The following is a 17,321-nucleotide window of genomic DNA, read 5'->3' as shown; positions in this document are numbered from 1 at the left end:
TGCCCTCTCCAGTATTATTCAAAAAGGTTTCTGAAAGGGACCAAAAGTTCTGATGGATTAAAGAAAGGACGAGTTGTATTTCTATTTTTTGTTCTCATCTTCTCAGATAAAACCAAAATGTGAGACTCATACTAGACCTAAGCCAGGTTTGAATGCTGGGAGTATTGCTGCTTTGTATTGATCATTCTACCCTTGGGGATGGATGCATTACTATGCGTGCAAGATAAATCACAAACACTGCTCAATTCAACAATACAACTGAACAAACTCGGTTATTTACAAGTGTGAGAACATTTTGAATATACTTGTTTCTGAACAAAACAGGCGAACAGATATACAATTTAGTATTCGGTACCTGTGATGGGTCAAGAGATATTGCCGTATTATTAGAAAAGAATGATACTATGGCTGTATATTGCTGTATCTTTTGCTTTTGTGGTTGTTTACAAGTGCTACCACCTTGTTTAGGCCTCTAGTCTGGGGGGGACTTGTCTCAGGCAAATGGGACAGTTGGCTGAATGTCAGAACTTGGAGAAGCAGCTCACTTTTCAGGCGCTCAATTATATATTCGATGATCCATCTGGCAATGTCCTTCTCAGTCACAGATCATCAGTGTTCACAGGCTCAGTCCGGGACCACCGCTCAGGCCAAATGGTTGGGAGAATAGTTAGTGTCTCCAGCCCACGACCATCAGTAGTAGTTTGAGTTGGGTCCGTCTTCCCCATGTCCACGTGTACAACTTTGAATATGGTTGCTATGGTTGCTTTAAACTGTGTACAGTAGGACTAGAAACGTTTTTCACATCCATCAATTTTCTTTTTTCAACCATCACTGTATGTGTCGGCAGTGACTCGCTATTTTAGGGCGCTATTTTCTGGATTGGTAGCAGTTTAAGTGTTCCAGAGAAGTAGGTGTTTTGATTGATGATCTAATAGGTACATACATTCTTTAAGTATTTCGCAGATGCATGAACTGGTGATCAAAGCACATTCATACATACTTTAGAGTGCTCTTCTGCAGCGGTGAGTGGTCTAGTGAGTGGTCGAGCCTGTACAGGCTCCTCTGTGCTCATACTCTACAACTAGATTATTTCTGAAATGTAGCAAAATAAAGAAGAATGAAAGTTCAACTAGTGAATGGTACTGTATTAGACGCAATCTTCAGAATCACAAAACCAATAAATATGAATATCTTTATCAATATAAAATACCTTAATGATGAAAAAAACACAATCACCATACATTTAATCATCCATTATTTAAAAATAATCTTCAGCCTTGCGTAGAGGAGGGACCAACATAAATAAAAAAGTGTTATCATCTCTGCAGGAAATCTGTTGATCAGCTGCCTTTCTATTGCATTAAAGACAATACAAGTTTGAAGCTCTTTATATTCGAAAAGAATATAACAAATGCATTTCGTACTCAAAGTAATAAGCAATGGTTATATTAAAATAAACACACTCAGAATTACTCCCTCCCTTTTGTGCCTCCCACCTCCTTTTTCAGTCACATTCTTGTCCCCTCCTTTGCTTTCCACAAATACATGCGCTTATAAAACTCCTCAAATTGAAATTGTGAGATTTTCCTTGTCATTCAAGGTGAAATCGCCAGAATCAAGACTGGTTCATTCATTTGTATAAATGATTAACTTCCTTGTCCATGTGCATTATCACAAACACTCCTCTTGTAATGACAGTTCAAATGGAACATTTCTGTGCCCTAAGTGTCATCCACATTTTACGCATGAAAAGCTTGTGTAATTGAATAACACATATGTTTGCATTTTCACATGCAACTGCACTGGCATCATAATAGGCATTTAGAAAATGAAGAGCTAAATCAAAAGTGTCATCTGATTTTCGTGGGGACAACTGGAGGTGGGAAGTGATCTGAAGCCAAACAGACACACGGACACGCTTGATCTCACACTAAATCCACAAACCCACAGCAGTCCCTTCAGCCTCCCATGTCGGTTTGCATTGATCCAGCACCAAGCATAAACCAGTAAGAACCCCAAACCCTATTGATGGAGCATTGATTTAAACAAATATAACTTTAAATATGCTGCTATCCAGGCTTTACCTGGAGGCATGCAAGGATTATACGTCCCAGTGATTGTAGTATTTTCTTCCTCAGCTCCCTCAGTGATTCCAGCTACCTCTTTCTACAACGAGGGAATTACAAATTATATTGTAGGTATCAGCGTAAGGAATATTGATCTTTCATCAAGTTGAACATTTAGCAGAGAACTGAGAAAGAGTTTGTTGTTGACTGAGGCCCCCCTATCCAATGTTTATACCAACAATTTGATCAAATAACTGAGTAGTGAAACATTTGTCTAATCCAAAGTTGGAAAATACAAGTACTGAAAGCATCAGTTAAATATTAGTTGTTCTTTTGGGAAGCCCATATTATTCAATACTAACTCAAATGAGATTACATCGTCTGAACTGCATTGAAACTTGGAACTGTTAATTCTTAGTTTTTAAGTTCTTAAAAAAAACTTAAAGTCTGCCTCACTCCACATTTGATTCTCTACAGGCAAGTGTATCACAAAGAGCTGGGTGTGTGATGGGGACATCGACTGTGAGGACCACTCAGATGAAGAGTCCTGTGAGTCCGCTGTCTGCAAGCCACCCAAGTACCCTTGTGCAAACGACACCTCTCTCTGCCTCACACCTGATAAGATCTGCAATGGCAAAGTGGACTGTGCCGACCGCTCGGATGAGGGACCCATCTGCGGTACGTTGGTTTTGTCTCTGCATGTCAAGGCTTTGTTTGTTTTGTCCTCCTGCAAGATGCTGAAAATAAAGTTGAGTAGAGAATCAGAACATTCGACTACTGAAAATCTCCTTCCACCACTATTGACATGGATATGCTGCCGTGATAGCTGCTACTCGTCTGGGAAGGCTTTCCACCAGCTCCATGGGATTGGGCACTGACCTGCTGTTCCAGTTCAACCCAGAGGTGTTTGAATAGGTTGAGACCAGGGCTTTGTGCAGGCTCGTCACATTCTTCCCCACCAAGCCCAACAATATAACAAGTTTTGGACCTGCATCCCATCCACCAATCTATTCTCAGCTCTAATTTGGGTCTGGGTCACAGCAAAGTAGCCCATACAAAATGTTCTTCGTTTTGGCCTTTCAGAAACAGTTTCAACAAACTAGGATTGGATACATAAATGAACAGATTATCAAACACTCCTCGGGGATTTGAGAGATCATAAAAAGTTTCTATAGTAGTTATTTGTCAATCAAGCTGTGTCGGTCACAATAGATTCTAATAGTTTAATGGTTACACAGCAGACAAATAGACATAACGACGTCATTCCGTGCATCTGTATGGTCAGTCTGTTTGAGACAGACTGACCATATTGGCTGGATATATAATGCTTCTCCCTGAACTGCTGACCTCCCAGGAGGGTGGCAGACTGACAAGTACGATTTTGAGAAGTTTCAGAAGTTAATATTGATTTTATTACTTTTAAGATGAAAAATGTTGTACCAACAAAATTCATGCTGACCATAGCTGCTGTTCTTCCCAAGGAGCTTTTTATAGCCATGCTTCAAACCTACAGGGGGTCAGTTTTTGATTCTCAAAATATATATTTTGGGTGAAAAATCCCTTTAAAGTGAAAAGACCAACAGAAACTGTCAGAAATAATGACTCCCGGAGACTTTTAGGCATTTTGGATGTTGCAATGCTCCTACTGAGTTTTGAGGCTCTTTGATTGGAATTTCTTTGTTTGTTTTTAGAAAAAAATAAAGCAAAGAAAACCATCACAAATTAACAAACCAAATTTACATTGCAAATGAAAACTGCAGCATATTCCTCTTCTCTTTTCAAATATAGCTCTTTATTCCTCACAATTTACTTTTTTTATCAGCCTTGCAGAGTTGCAGAAAAATTAATTGGAAAAGTTGAAGCACTTGTTACCTGCTGAGGCACGTCACAGGACTCATGCAAACTCTAACTTAAATTCTTCACCTGATGTTATATCATGAGATGGGGAAGAACATCTCCCAGAGGCGCCCTGCTGTATCCTTCACATAGAGCAGCTTAAAGCCTGGCCAGGAGTCAGTGTATTGTTTGTGAAAGGAACACAACATAAATTAATACTGATGGCAAATGTGGAAGAGTTTGTCCAGCAGCCTGAAGGGAGGAGAAACTGATCTCATGTGAATAACTCCAGCCATCTAATCTCTTAAAGTGAGCAGTGTAAACATGGGGGTTCATAGAGTGTCACTAACCAAGCCTCGGGGGGGGGGGGGGCCACCAGGACCTTTGAGTGTCTGTGTTATCGAAGCTGAGAAGAGGGCTTTGTCCTCCTTACAGACAATTATGTGTTCAGAGAGACCTTGAGAGTCTGATTGAGTTGAACCAGCTCAACAGGACTCACATCCGGCATTAACAATTGTGACCACATAGTCCAACACCCCCTCCTGTTGGGAAAAAAGACACTGGAGCAGTTTCATTTACACCAATATAGCGGCTTGACCTGGCAGGTGCAAACAAAAATCAAGATAATAGAACACAAAGTAAAACTGTGTCTGTCTTTAGATCACTTTGGAAAGGAACAGTGCACAAATACTCCTTTTTGAAGAAGTGATGGAAATACAAACCTTTCAGCCCGAGGTGAAACCTTAAAGAATATGCTTCCTCATTATGCACCATCGTTATGTTCATTAAGATTGTGAACACACTACTTGTCTTTGGCTCACGATCTCTTCCTCTGAGTTAAAGTTATGTTATCCTTGTGACAAAATGTCGAACATAAAAACTTAAATATTGCATGCAATTATTGGCAATACATGTGTCCGTAAGATACGGATTCAAATGCTCCTATCTTTCAAAGCCACCACACACGCACACACACACGCACACACATGCACACACACGCACACAAACACGTACACACGCACGCACTGTTTTTCAAATGCTCTTTCAAATCCCAGCCTCTCCTCCAATGTCTGCACAATTCTCTGAGAAAGTTTGTCCTTTCTTGACCCCAGATATGTGTCTTGTAGCCAGAGGGGGCTGCAGTCACCAGTGCACCGTGGCACCAGGAAAAGGGGTTGTGTGTTTTTGTCCCCCTGGGCTCCACCTGGACTCCAGTAACAAGACATGTGAAGTGGTGGACTACTGCAGCAGTCACCTGAAGTGCAGCCAGGTGTGTGAGCAGTACAAGACCACGGTGAAGTGCTCCTGTTATCCAGGATGGACGCTCGACCAAGACGGAGACAGCTGTCACAGCACAGGTAACAGACCATAGCTTTTTTAACGTTTGTTTTTAGTGACACTCTCGGCAGCTGTGATGGTGTGCGGGCTGCGGGACTGTGAGTGCAGTAATTCAGGTTTATCGCAGGGCATAACTCTTCACATCTTTGATTCTTTACCGTGTTCATGGAGAGTTGGTACCCTTAAGGAAAAAGAGTTTTAAGTATCAATTATTAATCAAGATTCACATTATGGATAAAAGGAAACTTAATAAAAGTAAAACGACAGAATTGTAAGGTTCTTGTGTTATTGTTGAGAAATAGGAGAGGTAGTCTGAAGACGAGTATTAGGTGTTGATATAGAGTGCTGTCGGGTCAAATTCAATCAGTTTCAAATCTAAAGAGACATCCGGGCGTTGAGTCCTGTCTGTTCCTATCTGTACTGATGCTGAGTGAAAGAAGCGTGTACTCCCCTCATTCAGCTGTGCACAAGTTCACCTCAGAACTAATCCCATACAGACACAACTGTTTCGCCCATGTAGTTCACATTTTGAATTCAAACTATCAGCTACTAGTTATTGAATGATGTATTTCATTAGAGCGCTCTTGAAATACAATAGTTACACACACACATGCTGTTGCTTGTCACATTCAGATTTATGGACCTTGTTTTGATTACTTGCTTCTCTATTTCACTCCCAAGATTGATGGCAGTTGCAGGTTTAATCTTACATTAACGCAGGAAAAGAATACACAATTTATTGTGGAACCCGATCAAAATTGTAAAGCTTCATCATAAATCAAATTGTGTATACAAACACAAACTTTCCCATTTAAAAAGAGAGGTGTTATTGGATTCTTTGTGAAGACCCTAGCACAAATCCACTCCTCCTTTTCCTTTGCACATCTCAGGAATGAAAGATTTGCAACTACATATCTTCACACCAGTAACATTGTAGCTAGCAATACCGAAATGTGTCCTTGAAGCAAGGACACCACTTTAATTGCATTTTTGCAGTTCTATTCCCGAAAGTATTGTTTAGTCTAGAATGCTGTGAAGAGAGTTTCAGTTGTACAAACATTTCTCAGAAGCAGAAATAATCTTGCTGATTGAACTAAACCCCAGTGGGCAAGGCCGGAGCAGTTCAGTATACAAGCTCTGTTGCCAGCTTTAGGACTTGTGACTAGATTTAGCAACTTCTTAGAGACCACTTTCAAATGTATCCACTTTTTCAGGAAATGGAAAAATGTAATGTGTTGATTCCCAGAGTGTTTGGCAACAAATTGATTGGGCTGCATCTGATGCATATAAATGTGCACTACATGGTGGTAGAAACCAGTGAGATGTGTTTGAAAGTATGTCCTGTGCACATTGGATCAACACACACACATAGATATACATATATATATATATATATATATAGAGAGAGAGAGAGAGAGAGAGAATTGTCCTGCAGAATTTACTTAATTTAAACACCATATGTTAATGTAAAATATATTGCATCTCAGTGACAGTTATTCAATGTAACCCTGTTGCAATTCTACCTCATGTTACAACAAATAGAGTGGGCACCAGTTTATATAGTGTCACAAAGAAACAGGAGGTCTTTTTCACAGCAGACATTTTGACTTCTTGTGCAGCAGGAGCAGCACAGCTTTCACTGACCACGTGAACATGGTTCTGTTCTCTTCAAGAGTCTTAGGAAGCTGTGAGTCAGCATGCACAGCATGAGGACCTGCCGTTTTTCCGGCATGGCAACATTTATTCTGTAAAAAAGGCCCATAATACATATGTACTATAGTTCCCTTTGTACCTGGTGGTCAGTAACAATAAAATACAATAAAGTGTAACGCTTCTTTTAGATTTGTTTATTCTAAAAGACACAAAAAACGTTTTCTTTATAGCATTAGGGAGATCTTTGATGGTTGCTAGGTTAATAAGCTGATGCATTTTAATAATAAAAGCATATGCTTTCTTTGATCCCTTGCCTTGACAGAGCACACTGTTGTGAAACAACAAACGCTGACCAAAGCACTAATGTTAAAAACACTTGTCGGTTATTTATGAAAAGTAAACAATTAACTTTAAAAAAAGAAAGGCACAGCAGAGAACATTTTTAATATAGCTGAACATTTTAAGTGCACTCGTATTGTAGGATAATTGGGAATGACTGAAGATTAAAAGAGACATATAATGCTCATTTTCAGGTGTATGTAACATTTCCTTTTTATATATATTCCTTAACTGCAACAAGGAAATAAACTGAGACGAATTTAGGATGTTCGCATGTAAAACGGTAAAATGGTCCATTGTATAGTTGAGACATTAAACCTATGCGGAAAACCTGAAGGTTTGTCTAAAGCACAGTTTCCCCATCGATTGAGCGTTGTGATACTTTTGCAGCATTTAAAATAGGACTTAGACCTGTTTATCTTTCTTCCCAATCCTGGACAACCCTTTCGGATTTCAGTTTTACCCTGAGAATTGTGGACTGGATTGGGCGACGATCGTCCCGACATCTTCCCGACATCTTCATTCATAATAATTTTTTTTTTTTACAATTTGGAACCTTTAAGGGGCCTGGAAGTGAACCAGAAAGCAGGAGCTCATATGCTGTATAAAGGCTTGTGTCCAGCGGGAGGGAGCACTGGGGCAGCGCTTCATTCCAGTGTTTCAATGAAACGGCACTCCAACTGTTTTTTATTATCTATTTGGGCTACTATCTATTTGTTTGACGTTTTTTCTCCATGAGCATCAACCGGAGGATGCTTGCCCTCATAATTTGTAGAGCATGGAAGTCACCACTTAATAGGACAGCCGTAAAGTGAAAAGTAGGATGATCTGTCGGAAAAGCAGACACTCACCGGCAACAATTTGTGTCCGCCCGGCCGATCTGCTCTTAGAAATGGGCTTTTCGGTCTTAGTTATGATAGTGCCTGACATAAAAAACCTCAGGATAGAAAGACACGGCGGCCTAAACCAGCTTCTCTATTTTCTGAAAAAAAGAAGCTTGGTGCAGCACTTTTACTCTCACCTTCCTTTTAAAGTTCTGACTCTCACAAATATTTTTCCAAACTGAGCAATAAATATATGTGAGTGAATCTATGTGCAGATTTGTGTGCGTATGGTCATGTGACATTGCACAGGCCATGTCATGTTTTCAATTGTTACTTTGATTTCACAAAAAGAAAAGTGTAAAAAATGTTTTAATGCAATAACATTCACAAGTATGCCATTGTTGATTTTGAGGTGACGGTTTCTTGGTGCTATTTTTTTTACGTTTGACAATGTGATTCCTCAGATAATATACCAGAGCTTTATGTGCCGTTGTCATTGACACATTCCAGTGGCGCTCTTTTTAAAGAAAGAGAGCGCCCTCTCTGCTCACTAGCTAACACTATCCCATGATGTCCAATGCTGTACATGACGTCATGCATTGTGAATTAACAATTTACTCAAAACATCGCTCAGCCCTCTGGTGGCACTCTTAAAAACAATACTGTGCTTGTTTCCTGTCTCTCTCCTTGACCAGACCCCTTTGAGGCTTTCATCATTTTCTCCATCCGGCATGAGATAAGACGAATAGACCTTCACAAGCGGGACTACAGCCTGCTGGTGCCGGGACTGAGGAACACCATTGCGCTAGACTTCCACTTTAATCACAGCCTCCTTTACTGGACAGATGTGGTGGAGGATAAGATCTACAGAGGAAGGCTCTCCGAGTCTGGCGGTATTTGCACACACAAATACATACACTCCCACAAACATGTTCTATCTAAAGACTGCAGTGATGTATCGGCTAAAGAGAGTCGTGTCTTGCTCATCTTTGCTGCTTCCGCTGTAATGGAGGTCTGAGACACTGGCGATTATAACACTCTGGGTTTACTCTACTGTTGTTACGCGTACTCAGGGCTGATGCCGTGAGTTGATATTGTCTGTTTGTCTCTCGCTGCAAATTTATCACAGGTAGTCCAAAGTTGAAAAATACTGCAGGACCAGAAGTCTTGAACTGATGTAGTACAGTATCTCCACCTCATGAAATGATAAATCAGAACTTCTCCTTTGCTACATTCATCGTGTTCACTTGCCTTTATTTCCTCTGCGGAGCCGTAGAATAATTGCAAACAGCTAGATTATAGATATTCTTGGAAAAGCCTTTAACAATTGTTAATGTAATGTAAGAAAGCAATCTTCTTTATTCAGAAGACCTATATGCCCTTTTGCCTCGAGCACTGTAAAGATACACCAACCACCAGCTCTGCTCCTTGACTACAGAGTATATCTGTGCTACATAGTCATGCTTCTGTGTTGTTGTTGTTGTTGTTGTTATTGTTGTTTCAGGGGTGACAGGGATTGAGGTGGTCGTGCAGCATGGTCTGGCCACCCCAGAGGGCCTGGCTGTGGACTGGATTACTGGGAAACTCTACTGGATTGACAGCAATCTGGACCAGATTGAAGTGGCCAAACTTAACGGAGAGATGCGCACCACACTGATTGCTGGAGGCATGGAGCATCCACGGGCCATCGCTCTCGACCCGGGGCAGGGGTATGTTACGCACTACCTCCCACATACAGAGCCTGCTGGTAGCTGCGCTATCCATCAGGCACTGATATTATTGGAATAAAGTAACATTACAACCTCCTTGTATTTCTGACATCTGCATCTGCCTTGATGTATGAAGATGTCTGCTGTGTTAAGGTCCATTAAAGCAGCAGACAGTGTACATCAATAGCAGTGCTGTACGATCCATTCCAATAATGACAACTGATGTAGTCAACCATTGCTCCCACTTTACACACCTTACTGGCCATTCATTCTTGTTCCCCAGCAATGCTTTTCTTTTAAACAATTTAAGCAAGAACTTAAAAATACAAATCCCAAAATATGCTTTTTCTATTTGCACAATATTCGCCTCAGGGCTATTTTAAAAACATGGTTGTTTATCCTGCTGAGATGCATGTGGAGAGTGTTTGTAGACTGATCTTGGAATCTGAAATGGTAGCCTTCCCTTTGCCCCAGTCTGCAAGCAAGACTTTAAAATATCTGTTCACAGTGCATCGATTACACTTTCTTTTTCTCGATACAACAAGTGTTATGATATGGTGTGTTATGATACGGCTTTTGAATGGTGAAATTAGGTTTTTGGACGTCACACTGGGTGTATCAGGCAGGTTATTACGCATTAATGCAACACACCTGGGAGGCTTTGATAGTTGTTGTTTGGAACTTCACCATCCGCCCTTTTGAAATGAACTGAACTACCCAAAGAGGAAACACTCAGGAGGGACGATACATGTTTGTCATGTCATGATACCATTTGTTCATGCTATCATGACACGCCAATTTGTGTATTTCCTCACAACAAAAAGCATATTTTATTGTACAAGCATATTGCATGTTTGAGAGTGTGTGGCGTGCATGTGTGTTTGGCAGGTGCTCTCTAATCTTCATTTGTCTGTATGTGTGAGTTTTTTTATTTGACTATTCTTTTTTTTTCTTACTTTTCAATCTGTAAATGAGATTTACTGAGCAGTGAAAGGTTTTAGTGCATCATAATTGTTAGTGCATTTCATAATTATAGTTAACGGAAAATAAACATTTGCGAGTATTTCCCTGTTGGCATGGCCTTCAATTTTCAAAGATTTCATGATGGGTTGTGTCGGGATACAATTTAATTTCCTTATGAATCAGTTTTTCCGTGGTATGCAAGCTCTCTTTTAGTTTTCCGATCACAGATCAGCACTGAAGGTGCTTTAATCCACCGTTAGGATCATAGACATGGGGATGATGGAAATAACTCTGATGGCATGATTTGGACAACGTAAGATTAGCTGCAGCAGTAAACATAATAAATACATCCATTTAGGAAATGTTTTCTTAGATCACATCGATCAGTATACTGACTCACAGTTTTCTCTTGGAAATGCTGGTTAAGTTAATTTTGTCAACTGAATCGTTATTCCTTATGTGAGAACAAGCAGCCATCGATCCACTGTCCACTTGTGCAAGGCACAGATAAAACAAACGTGCAGCAAAAGCACTGACTGATGCTGATTTGCAGACGGATAAGATGGGCATGATGGATATAGTACTGACAGTATTGTATGAATGGTGCATCAGTATTAACATGTTGAATGAACCGCCACAAAGTATGCTCTTATTTGCATGCTCTTATTTGAGGTTTTGACCAAATAGGTTAGACAAATATTCTCAGTCCTTAAATGTTAAAATTATTTTTTTAAGAAAAGGAACATAGGAATCATGCCTCACTGAAAACCTGTTCCAGTTTGCATGGCCCTCCATGTCCTTCCAGCTGATCAATTAGAAATGACATGGTGTTGTTTTCTTAATTTGTATAAAATTATTTTAGCGGTGGATTGCAGTCAACATAAAATGAGTTTATTAAAGGCATGGAGATATTGCTGAGAAGTCTTATCATGTGATTTCAAATATAGTTATTTAAATACAATTGTATTTCAGGTGTGCCTTCACTCTTATTTCTGGGAGGGGTTCTTTTTAGAATTTAGAAAAGAAAGTAAAACGCCTAAAAGTTAATAGAATTAGTTATATTCCTTTTCTTGTATTGAATATTGTTTTAATATATCATGCATGGATAACACATTCCTGGCAAGCAGTAACTGCTGTAAGTTGGGGAAATTAGTTCTGCAAGGAGAAATACTGATTAAAAATTCAGGGGCATCTGAGTGTGGTAGAGGAAAAAAAACACCCACAAATGCAGAGACCCAGGTTCCCTTCCCAACAGCTATGCCTCGTCTTGGCCGGGTGCCCCTTCAAACACAGCTGCACAGCTGTCAGTGTTTGCCGGTGCAAACAGGTGATAAAGCTGGTGAAGGATCATGTCGCTGTGCTGTGACTCTGCTGGTTGGTCAAATAGTCTGGGGTAGAGGAGGGTGGGATCCGGGTCGATTAGCCTATGCACCTAAATGTACGATTACATTAAGCTGTGCATTGCAATTGTCACAATAACAGCTGCACTCGTTATGTCCCCGAGATGTGTTGCATCATATGTAGCCTGTTGTAAAACTATGATTATTGCCGAGTGGATTTCTTAAAATACATTTGATATAATTTTATCACAGAGTAATAAAGTGATTATCTATTAATTCAATTTAATTAATTTCTGAGTGCTATGAAAACAGTGCAATATTGTATCCCATGTATTTCCCTATCTAAAGAATAGAATATGATAATATAATATTTAAAATGATAAACACTGGTACAAAGGATCAATAAAAGTGTAAATTTCTTTATTTTCTTTCTTTCTTAAAAAAACAACAACAAAAAAGATTATATTTTCTCTGTTGTAGGTGTGTTGCTTGTATTTCATTAAGTACTTTGGGTGAATGCATCTAAGAAGTAGCCAGCCGTTGTAGACTTTAGCCAGTATATTTCAGATTAAAGCAAAATCCAGACCTTCTTAAAAATCAATTTAACGCCCCTAAGAAATGAGTAATCTGCTCATGCACTCTCCCCTATAGCACTCTTTCACATTTGTGAGGATGACTGCATTTCATGGTTGTACAGAGTAGGATTAATGGGTGCTTTTGGTGCCTAAAGGCGCATTTCCATTTCAGGGCAATAATTCTAATCTAATTACTTGAATCCACTCAAAGGAGTGGGCCATCGATCAGGGAGGCCTTATCAAGTGAATAAGGCTATTGATCTGGACAAGGATATTTCTTCCTAACACTGTTTCGTTGTCGTCACTATGTGATTTAAGCTTAAGCACCCATTTTCTCCTTCATTCTAACTGACTTTTTGGACCGAGGGAGGACAGAGGTGTTATTTGCTGAGTTGGAGTATGACTCAGGATTCTGCCGATGTTCACATCAATGACAGTGTTCATTTTCAGGCCTCATTGAGCAGTGGAAAGTCATAATAAAACAGATGGCCTCCCATTTCAAGGCATGTTGCAGATGCTGAGGGTTGTACTGGATCTCTGGTGCTGTTCTTAGACAGTCATCACTGCCACCGTCTGTGTTAATGCATACAGCTTCAACAACATTTGTAGATGCATTTCCTGTGTTTTTCAGTTCACAGTTGTAACACTGACGATTGCATGTGGCTGAGGAATTGTTCTTAGCTGGTTTTATGGTCCAAAAGCCCTTTTTAGTGGATTTATAAAAGAATATAAATTGTGCATTTTGTATATTGTTGCTTTTCCTCATAAAAACAAAACGCCAGTGATCAATACTAAATGTTGCCTTTGGGTTCCTGCTCAAAGGATCCTCTTCTGGACTGACTGGGATGCTACTTTCCCCCGAATCGAGGCTGCATCCATGAGTGGAGGAGGTCGACACATTGTGTTCAAGGATATGGAAATCGGCGCCTGGCCTAATGGACTGACTCTGGATCATTTGGAAAAGAGGATTGTTTGGACAGATGCACGGTATACCATCTGAATTTTCACGCTGTGTGGAGAAGCATTTTAACACCTTTTAAGACTTTCAATGTATGACGTTCTATACTCAGAACGTTTGTCCAGTCCCTGAGTAGAAATTTAACTTGAAGCTCCATTCTCCCAGTGTGCATTCAATAATGGAGGATGTTTCATATTTAGAGATCACAATGCCCATATTTGGTTTTAAGTGGGTCTTAACAATTTAGTAGTTCCATCAGTGGACTGGTGTGTTACACTTTATTTTCTACGGCTCCCTTTCAATGCATTTGAAGAGCAGTTTCAGACTTTAACATGGCTGTTTGTGTCGGTCTCTTTTGAACAGCTCCGACGCCATTTTCTCTGCACTCTATGACGGAAGTGGGGTCATTGAGATCCTCAAGGGCCACGAATACCTGTCCCATCCTTTTGCTGTGTCACTCTTTGGAGGCAGTGTCTACTGGACAGACTGGAGGACGAACACTTTAGCGAGAGCCAATAAGTGGACTGGGCGAAATGTCACAGTCATCCAGAAGACGAGTGCTCAGCCCTTTGACTTGCAGATCTTCCACCCCAGCAGGCAGCCACAAGGTGAGAGGAGGTTTATTTTTCTAGGGGAGAGGGTCATTTAATTGTTTAGTCAGAACCAGGTTTATATATAATTTGTCAGGTTTGCTCTCCTAGGATATAAGCAGTAGGGACTTTGAACCCCTTAAGCATTGCAGTCAATGCAGACCTCATAGGTGGGGCTTTTTATATTGTTTAGCAGGGCAACTCTGGATAATTTAGACTAAATCTGACCTTCTGATTGTAAATTCCAAAGAATTATCATTCAAATGAGACCAGGACCAGAGCAGCAATTAAAACGGTTCAGTAGGTTCAAGAGCAGTAACAATTCTCCTTTGGGTCTGTCATATTCAGGCTTGTGCACAAAAAGGGGTGTTTGTTAAGGCTTTTAAAGTACAAACTCATCCCTTCCTAAAATCAAAATCCCAAAATGATTCATATTGAATTTATCTATAATCCTTCACTAATACAGGATGTTGACTGAAGATACATTATCTTTTAAAACACAATTTTTTCCCACGTTGCAAAAAGGGAATTAATTTGGCCTGTCAATCAATGATAATGTGTCTGAGTGAAAAGGGTACTCATGCATAAAGTTAACTGGCTTGAGTTAATGGTACCCCTGTATGTGTTTTTCTCACCATCCAAATTATTCCATTTTAATTGGTTCATACCACTTTATTAAGGCTTTTTTTTCAACTGAATGTGAATGAAGATGGCTACAGAATGGGAGCCACATCTGCCAGTGAATAATTGTGGCATATCCAATTATCCAATTAATTAGTTATGTGAATAATGTCTTGTGGTGAGAGGAAATGTACAAAATAGTTTTGAAACCACGTTGATGTTGCCAGCATTTCTTTCCAGTGAATGCCACTAAATCTGTATCTCGTCACAGTGGGCGATCAATTTTGTGAGAAGCCAAGTAAGCCAAGATTCTGAGCACAAAAGTGGTCTTCCATGTCTGACAGAAGGCCTGCATATGTTATTTGATATGCAGATCAGCTTGCGAGATATATTACTGAGCTCAAATTAATAACATGAAATCTGTTTTCAATTTCCTTGAATTTTTTTTTTTTTTAATGTTTTTGCTTAGACAGGTTGTTTTGAAATTGATTCTTTATTAATTTGTGAAAGCAGAACCAATATTAAAAACACTGGATTGAGGAACATGTTGGTCCATGTGTGCCAAGATTTTGCAATGGCCTTTTTCAGCATTGCCAAGCTTCAAATGTATCTGCCTACGCTTTCTCCATATTTAAGCCACCATCCTTAAATGGGGATTATTACTGTGGTAATCGGGTTTGCATCTATTCAGTGATTCCTCTGCTTCTCCAGTGTGTCACGAGTTAATTTGCTTGTTTCCTTCCTGTTTCTGCATTCTCATGACTGTTCACCATAGATGAGTGTGAGCAAATGGGACTGCTTTAGCGAAGAAGACAGAAAGCGTGCCTAATCCTATTTTAGAAAAGCTCAACGGGGGGTGGGGGTGGGTTATCATCCACTCTAGCCAGAACCGAGGCCTAGGGATCTGATGCTCCACTAGACCACAAACATCATGACCAGAGAAAAAGCAAAAGGGGGATGGATAAAAAAGGGATAACTGAACATCAGTATGTAGATCTATTCAGCAGGTGCCACAGTGGAGCTCCACTGGAGGCATAAGCAGCCTTTAAATACATTACGTGTCAGTTCAAAAGCCAAGACTGTGTTTTTACATTAGAATGGGTAACAAGCATTTTTTAAATCAGGAGCCAGTCCCAAGACCTCAAGTTGTTGATTACAGACAGAGCATTGCAAACAAAGCTACATGTATGTTCATTACACCATAATACACAACGGAATGTGGAGGAAATTACTTTTTCGGATGCTTCCATAATAATTAATTGCTCCACTTGTTTCTCGTCTCAGCTTTTGATTTAGATGCTGAGAATACAGTAGCCTGAAATTGGTGTGCAATTTTCAACACAAATTATAACTATGAAGTTGTCAATACTGCTAGCAGTATTGTACAGTGCTAGTACATAAACCTCCCATTTTCTCCTTCTATTTATCCTTTTCGCTTAAGTGAATGAGGGAGAAAAAGATTGCTGAGGTTAATTCAGTTTTTTTACAGCGTGAATTGTTATTCTCAATGTGTGCAACGCTTTACACAAGCAATATAATATTCATGCCATTTAGAACACACAGTTGTTATTATTTGCAGGCAGACAAACCACACTGTAATTGTGTCTGCAGTATTATCATGACAAATAAGATAGGCTTTGAAACAAATAAGCACAACAAATATGAGTCTCTCTGGAAAGAAGCACTAGCATACTAAATTGAATTGTATTGTTCTTACCACATGCAAGCCTTTTTCTGAATATGACTTTTCTTCAGTTTTCTGTATTTATAGGGAGTAACACCTTCTTCACTTCCTTAGTATAGCAGTGGGCTCATTTCTTCATGTATTTGTTGCAAATACATCCGGCAGTTTAGAGAAAACTAGCACCGTGGCTCTGTTGTTGCCTGTTATCCATCATTCAGGTGAATGCAGCGCAGTTCAGATGACACCCTATTAGCATACTGAGTCAGCTGGGTGCTGTTTACAGCTTTAATATTTTTTTTGGTCTTAAATAAGCCACATTTGTGACACAATGGGACTCTCCAATGTCTTGTTGAAGGAGTCCAGGAAATGAAATTTGAACGAGCTTGTTTGATATGAATCATCCAGGGTTGTAGGAGAAATGGATGTGTAGGATGCATGAACTGTGATTGCAGCATGATGGAAAATAATTTGTGTGGTTTACTTTCCTTAGTTCTGCTGTGGTGATTTATTCTGAAAAGGGCACAGTAAGAAATGCATGGCAACTCGACTACAAGTGTATTGTTCCTATAAGATACCTGCTCAGTTGAAAGCTGTGCAAAGTGAACTTGCTGTGCTTGTCGAGTCGATACTGTCGGGCATCTTCAGGTCTTAAGCTTGATATTCTGCTAACCTACAGTAACGGGGTGACTGAGATAATGTCACACTTAATTTAATTTCTGAGAAGTGACAAAGAGCTATCTTTTGCATTTCATAATTTATTCATAATTTATTTACATTATATTTCTTATGACCAAATTGCAACAAGAGACCAATCTAAAAACGCAA

At 39.7% G+C, this 17,321-nt stretch overlaps 1 protein-coding gene across 1 annotated transcript in view; it reads left to right on the top strand.

The window, feature by feature from the left end:
• Positions 1-17,321, top strand: part of lrp1bb (low density lipoprotein receptor-related protein 1Bb) — a 172,887-nt gene that overhangs the window by 75,552 nt on the left and 80,014 nt on the right. The window contains exons 21-26 of the mRNA XM_034561869.1: positions 2,544-2,744; positions 5,015-5,260; positions 8,752-8,949; positions 9,561-9,765; positions 13,466-13,630; positions 13,965-14,209. Of these exons, the coding sequence (XP_034417760.1) occupies positions 2,544-2,744; positions 5,015-5,260; positions 8,752-8,949; positions 9,561-9,765; positions 13,466-13,630; positions 13,965-14,209 (1,260 nt within the window). The remainder of the gene's footprint in view (positions 1-2,543; positions 2,745-5,014; positions 5,261-8,751; positions 8,950-9,560; positions 9,766-13,465; positions 13,631-13,964; positions 14,210-17,321) is intronic.

The sequence above is a fragment of the Cyclopterus lumpus genome, chromosome 21 (assembly GCF_009769545.1).
Source record: "Cyclopterus lumpus isolate fCycLum1 chromosome 21, fCycLum1.pri, whole genome shotgun sequence".
In the NCBI taxonomy this organism is placed as follows: Eukaryota; Metazoa; Chordata; class Actinopteri; order Perciformes; family Cyclopteridae; genus Cyclopterus; species Cyclopterus lumpus.
The sequence above is the reverse complement of the archived record's forward strand: the minus strand, read 5'-3'. Positions and strand labels throughout refer to the sequence as shown.